We start from the raw sequence: 7,283 nt of genomic DNA on the forward strand, positions 1-7,283 counted from the left end.
TTTTTTTTGATTGCGTTGTGTATATAAACCCCAAAGTGTTTGATTTCCTTAAGCTCCTTCTTCAGATGGGTGTTCTACACAGTGTGGAAAAAGTAGAACGTGTCCTTTCAAAACAAAAATTGCGAGTTGTAATTTTATGAAAATCAATAAAATTCTTGAGGATGGCAGGGCTATGTGCTGCATGATGCTTTTTAGCTTGCACCCTGGTGCGTGTTCTTTCTCGAAATGAAGAAATGCAGTGTACTTAAATCAAGGCCGAGGTGTCTTGCGTTGTGCTATGATGCAACTTTTCTTTTCAGGAAAGATGCAACTTGTATATTTTGCTGGGATGTTTTTTTTAATACTTCCAAGTCATTTACATTTTAAATGGGAGTGCAAGGAAAAATGCTGACTGCACTGGACATTGAATGTCGCTGTAAATGTGCATCTGGACCATTTACTTTGTGAATGGGTGATAGGCTAATTCACAATTTGTGTTTAGTGGTGATGTTTTATTCCAGTTAAGTTTTTATCCTTGATTGTCTTTACATACTTCAAACAGCGGTATAGTACTCGTTTGTCAACCATAGAACAGTTAGGAAATTGATTTTTTTTTTTATTTATTGTTTTCAGAATAAACACAAATTGAAATGTGTTCTGTTATTTTGGTATAAAGTTATTACTTTTGTAGCCTTTTGAAAGGGCTCATGGCAGAAGAAAACGAGTGCTTCAGGCAGGGAAAGAAAGGGAGAATCATTGTTCGAACCTTGTTATCTCTCAATGTGTGAACGTTCGCTTACTGTTACTTTACAGGGAAGTTGCTAATATTAGGGTGATCTGTTTATTGATTCATTAATCACAGCAGAACTGTTTTCCTTTCTGGTTTTCACTAATATCAGTACTGAGAACTGAGCAGCCTCTGTCAGTATTTATTTTGGTTAAGATATGAATGAGCAATAGGTTACAATGGCATCATCCGAACCATAAATTTATGTTAAAAAATGCACCAGTGATGTTTCTGTAGGCATGGGAACAATAACAAGCTTTGGCAGTGGGCCTAAGCTGCAAGAGAATAATGAGGCTTTGGTCTTTGGAATTGAATATGGAAAAACTTCACAGATTAACTGATCCTTGTTTATTATAGGCAGTTTATTATGTCCCAGCAGTCACATTCACATACACCCGACCTTCCGTGTGTTTCAGTCAAATCCAAGTCCTCCAAAGTCAGGACAAACCAACAGGTTAATTTGCTCCATCAATGACGCAGAGCCTCGGTCGTAGCAAGTGTGGGTCAGAAATTCACAGCTTTAGTGTTATAGCCATATCTCTAAGCTGCTTCTAGTGATGCCTCGTGGCTGCAATGGGGCCTCACTGAGCCACCCCAAAAAGTAAACATTGGTCACCATTTGATAAATGGTTGTAATGAAGAAGACCGAATCAGCTAATAAACATATGGCATTTTAATGGTCAGGAATTTTTCTTTTTAAATCAACATTTTTTTTCTTCATTGTTTTAAATTGCAAACTAAACATTGAACCAAAATTGATCTCGCATCTTTGACAGGAAAATCGGGAAGGATACTATCAGGGTTGAGGGAGATATTTTTCTCTTTACTGCAAATTGTATGGGCTTTTCGCTATTTTAGCAATGCTATTTTGCAATTCCCTTCCTATAAGAGATGTACTTGTATTTGCATCCTATGTTCTTTACCTTGTGCAACACAACCTTTATTATGTGTCAGCTAGTATCCTAGTTTCTGCAAACCCTCAAAGATTTGGTCTTCCCTTGTAGCGTAAGTATGATAAAGTTACATCAAATGAGAAGAGCCAGCACGGACAGTAATTCTAATGTTTGTGAAATGCTTTCTGCATGTCAGAAGACAATTAGCAACTTCGCACAAAACAGTTGAGATTATTAATCTTGAGCCTTTGCACTAAACGCTGCTCCCACTGTGCAAAACTGTGGACAGGTGTAGTAGCACAAGAGTTTATAAAGGATTTATCAATGGCAATTTAGTCATGTAATTAAAAAAAGATGCAGTAGTGCAGTAAATATTACAATAAAAGTCTTGACAAATTGAATTTTTACGTGTTTTTTTTTTAAACTTGTTGAAATGTTGCATGTATATTGACATTTCTGAAAAATATTTCAAGGCTGCTCTGATGCAGCATTGTTCCCCTCCCATAAACTATGTTTAAACAAAAAAACATACCACTGCCGCATTTTGTTTGCTCCTTCCCTGTTTAAACTTTGTGCGTTATCTTTCTCCGTGTTTCAGGTTTCAGCTAGAAGCTTAGAACGTAGTATTCACGTAATCATGGAATGTTCCAGCCCAAGAACAAGCAACTTGGTCCATCAAGGTTCTACTGGTGATTTTCTCCATGAGCCACCTTGGTCCAACTTTCCTCCTTGCTCCTCAGTGTCAGCTGTGGCTCAGTGGGTGTCACTCTCGCCTCTGAGTCAGAAGGTTATGGGTTCAAGTCCCACTCCAGGACCTTGAGCACATAAATCTAGGCTGACACTCCAGGGGAGTGCTGCGCTGTCGGAGGTGCCATCTTTCTGATGAGATAATAAACTGATGGACGTAAAAGATCCCATGGCACTATTTTGAAGAGCATGGGAGTTATCCCTGTGTCCTGGCTAATATGTATCCCTCAATCAACATAACAAAAACATTATCTGATCATTATCACATTGCTGTTTGTGGGCGCTTTCTGTGCACAAGTTGGCTGCTGCGTTTCCCACATTACAACAGTGACTGCACTCCGAAAGTGGCTGCAAAGTGCTTTGCGATGTCTGGTGGCCGTGAAAGGCATTATATAAATGCAGTTCTTTCATATTTTACTAATATTCTTCCAAGCAGCTGATAGCCTTTATCATAGAATTGATAGACTCTGCCTTCCACGTTTGTTTGCCATTCACAAGAGGATACAGTCGATTACTACTAGCTGGCGGAAAGAGTGTGCGGCAAACCAGTCCCACCCACCCCTTCCCTCAACCACTGTCTGTCCCATCTATGACAGAGACTGTGGTTCTCGTATTGGACTGTTCAGCCACCTAAGAATTCATGTTAAGAGTGGAAGCAAGTCTTCCTCGATTCTGAGGGACTGCCTAATGATGACCAACTAGGGTAATTTTAACTTTGTGCAATACGGCACATTGACATCACTGGAAATGAATATCGGAAGGGATTGTAAAACGGCTGCCAGTTTGTTACCGCTCGTTTTACACTATCGCACAAAGTCAAGATTACCCTGCTGACTTTTCAGAGAAAAAAGCTCATGGTCTGCCATATCTAAGGCATTAATATGCTTCTGCGGCTTGTTCCTGTTGAACAAATAGTGATTTATTGGTGAATGAGGAGTCATTTTATACCCCAATCAAGTAGTGTCTCTTGATAGTTGGCTGGAGACGTGTATTAATTGCCAGCAATTTCCATCCATTAAGTGGCTGGGACAAACTGTGGTTCGCAGCCTGGGTAGTGTGTTTGACATCTGCTCGTGAAGTGAAGTTGGGTTGGGTCTGAGAAAGCCATAGAACCAAGAATTCTTTGCATTTCCTTTGACAAACTGCTCTGGGCAGGAATGTCCAATTGTGGCTTTATATTTGGCTGCTTCACTCAGGTTAGTATCAAAGAATGATACAGCCGACTCGTTGAAAGAGCTATCCGATTAGTCTCACTCACCGGTTCTTTCCCAATAGCCCTGCTAATTTTTCCTTTTCAAGTATTTATCCGTTTCCCTTTTTAAAGTTATTCAATCTGCCTCCAGCACCCTTTCAGGCAGTGCATTCCAGATCATCATAACTCGCTGCAAAAATGTTTTTCCCTCCAGTCGCCCCATTTCTCTTGCCAATTACCTTAAATCTGTGTCCTCTGGTTACCAACCCTCCTGCTAGTGGTCGCAAGTAAGCAATTGTATTTCAGGAATAATTGTTGCAGAAGATGCATCTTTGATTTTTTATATTCGAGGGAAATTGTAACAGTTGTAATTACTATAAATATTCTGTTTGTACTGAATACTGTTTATTTACCTGTGTTAAGTTCAATAAATCTGTTTGATGGTTCATAGCCTGTGCCTCAGTCTGAAGAGTTTAGTCATCTGCCTACTGAAGACCAGGACATCACCTGATACATCAGTCAGCCAGAGCACAGCAGCCAGGATTCTCTGTCCAACCCCAAGTCTCATTACATTTACCCAGATATTGGGCAGGTAAAGCACATTCTAGTTCATAAGGTGTGCTAGGCTTACGGGAGTGTCCACTAAAAGCCCCAAAATTGAATGCACCTCGCGAGATAATGAAATGTTTTATTCGTTTGCAGTTGAAATCCAAAAAAACACGAGCACTACAGCCCAGAGGATTTTAGCGCAAGATGGCACTGCAGTCAGTGGTGGAATTGTGCTACTTCAAGAGCTCTGGGGTCCTGCTGAAATCTGACCACTTTCATTTGACAGTTGATTGAAGGGGTTTGTGTTCAAAGGTGATCATGGAATTGTGGGGGTTCCTTGTCCGCTACACTCCTGCATTCCCTTTTGATGAGCACTTTCAAGTCACATAGTGCAGGAGTAGACCTTTTTAAGTCGTATGGTAAGGATGTTCTGTCAGATCTTGTTTGAGGAGTGAAGTGCCCAGATTAGGTGTTACCTGTTCATATTGCAGGCCATAATATAATTGTGAACCTTTAGAAACTCTCATCGCCTGGATTTTCAGGATTCTCTTTTCTGCCTATGTGTAACATCCATGTTATATCTCATCTGACACACTCATATTTCTCAACGCATTTTGTAATTCCCTGGCTCCCCAGATTAAACTGACCCTTAGTTTATCATCTGCAAATGTGAGCTTTTTGCATGGAGTTTCTGAATCTAAGTTGTTAAACTGATTCCTGGGGCCACACCACTGCCTTACTCTCCTTTTCATACATGTCAGGTTTCTGAAGCCCTTTGTGTGGAACTTTGTCAAAAGCCTTCTGGAAGTCCAGATATATCCAAGTCTACTTTGGTATGTCACATCTTCAGAAACCTCTTGGTTGGTCAGGATGTTCCCCTTCCAAATTCATGCTGGCTGCTATTTACTAAGTTACTAAATCTATTTCCTACAATTACATGATGTTTACAGCATTCTGAAAACTTTCCTAACTTCACTAAATGTTAGCCGATGTGTCAACTTCATGACAAGAAAGTAAGCATTTTCCTGGAACAACACGTTTCATTTTTAATGTTTGTGCATTTGCTGTCACTTACCAAACCGCACATGATCCTCATTAGAGGCAGTCCATGGGAATGTATTCCAATTAATTTCTGATTTGAGTCTTTCCAGTACGTCAAACATGTTTTGTCAGAATCGATGGGATGGGGGGGTTGTGAATGTATTTATTGTCTGTTGTCACGGTAATTTTTGAATATTGCATTTTTTATATGGTATAGATTTGAGTCCATCTGACAGTATTTTTTTTAAACCATTCTATAAACCGAAAAATAAATTCTCCTCATTCTACCATTTTCAAACTGTTCCGTCCGCCCTAATGCATGGGGCGGACAATCCGGAGCAATTCAGGGGTTGGTGCTTTTTTTTAAGCGGGGTGATAGTGGGGGCGGGGCGGAGTGGCCGATGCTGCAAGTCATCACGCTGGCGCGGATACAATATCCCTCCCCATCACTTAAAGGGGAGGGCCGTTGTGAACTCTACAGCTACTTTAGTGGCAAACACTGGGCAATCGGGGAGGATTTCGGCCGGGCCAGCCGAAAACTGCAGCCATAATTGGCAGTCCGACCTGGCAGTCAGCCGACAAAAAAAAACATGGGAGTCGCCGGCAGCGCCACCTCCCCTTTAAGGGCAGCTGCGCATCCAAGCTACAGAAATGGCACCGACACAAAAAGCTGTCGGGGGGGTAACGACTACACCGCTCAAACGCAGAAAGGGCACTTTCCAAAACGGCGGTCCCTCTGCAAAGACTTGGTGGTCAGTCCGCACCAACCCGTGACGGCTGCTTTCAGGCAACCGTGGACTATAGATGGGGCAATTTTGGCCCCTATAGCTATTACTGAGACTCGGCTGAAAGAAGGACAGGAATGACAGCTCAACATTCCTGATTACAGGATTTTCAAATGGGGGGTGGGTGGGGCGGGGAATGGTGTCGCAGTATTGATTAAAGAAACAATTACAACTGTGAGGAGGGATGATATGTGAGAAGGATCATCAAATGAGGCCATATGGGTGTAACTGAAGAACAAAAAAGGGGTGATCACACTGCTGGGAGTATACTATAGACCCCCAAACAGTCAGAGGGAGGTAGAAGAGCAAAGATGTAGGCAAATTTCTGAAAAGTGCAAAAACTAAAGGGCAGTAAAGCAGGATTTTAACTACCTTAATATTAACTGGGATAAAATTAGTGTGAAGGATATAGAGTACATTCAGGAGAACCTTTTTAGCTAGTGCGTGGCAAGCCCAACAAGGGCCGGGGCAGTTCTGGACTTAGTTTTAGGGAATGAAGCTGGGCAGGTGGAAGGGGCATCAGTGGGAGAGCATTTTGGTGCTAGTGATCATAATTCAATTAGATTTAGGGTAGTTATGGAAAAGGACAGAGATAGACCAGGAATAAAAGGTCTCAATTGAAGAAAAGCCAATTTTACTAAGCCGAGATGTGATTTAGCCATAGTGGACTGTAAACAGCTCCTTGAAGGTAAATCCGTGTCACAGCTGTGGGAGGCATTCAAGGAGCAGATCCAGAGGGTTCAGAGCAAGTATGTTCCCTTAAAGAAAAAGGGCGAGACTAACCAATCTAGAGCCCCCTTGATGTCAAGCGGTATACAGTGTAGGCTAAAGAAAAAAGGATGTGCTTATTTGTACTGCAAAACTGGCTACCATGCTTCATCCTTTGTCTATGATTGGTCCCCTTGGAGGATAATTCCTGAAATTTCACAGGAATGTGTAACTGGAACCGCCTAGCCCAAGGTGTCACTGACTTTGCAAATTGTAACTCGATCCACTTTGACTTCCTGAAGTGACAGAGAACAGAGCTCCCCAGAAGGCAGCAAGGGTCAGCCAAAGTCACGTACCCCAGTCCCAGTGCATCCCTCCCTCAGCCGGTGCCTTACCCCAGCCCGAGTACATCCATCACCCAGCCAAAATACCTTCCTCCAGTCCAAGTGCATCCTTCCCACCCCACCATAGACAAGGCATTGTGTACGGATTGTTAACAGGTTTATTGGGTATGAAGTGAATAGTGACAGTGTCATGACTTCTGGATATCATCCGCTCCAAAGATGTTCCTTGTTAGGGACTTGGAAGAACGTGATCCGTCT

General features: G+C 42.0%; 1 protein-coding gene across 1 annotated transcript in view; it reads left to right on the forward strand.

Annotated features, from left to right (window-relative positions):
• sms (spermine synthase) overlaps positions 1-2,060 on the forward strand; it is a 71,961-nt gene extending 69,901 nt beyond the window's left edge. The window contains exon 11 of the mRNA XM_070894118.1: positions 66-2,060. Coding sequence (XP_070750219.1) covers positions 66-96 — 31 coding nt within the window. The 3' untranslated portion in view covers positions 97-2,060. The remainder of the gene's footprint in view (positions 1-65) is intronic.
• The last annotated feature ends 5,223 nt before the right edge of the window (positions 2,061-7,283 follow it).

The sequence above is a fragment of the Pristiophorus japonicus genome, chromosome 11 (assembly GCF_044704955.1).
Source record: "Pristiophorus japonicus isolate sPriJap1 chromosome 11, sPriJap1.hap1, whole genome shotgun sequence".
Classification (NCBI taxonomy): Eukaryota; Metazoa; Chordata; class Chondrichthyes; family Pristiophoridae; genus Pristiophorus; species Pristiophorus japonicus.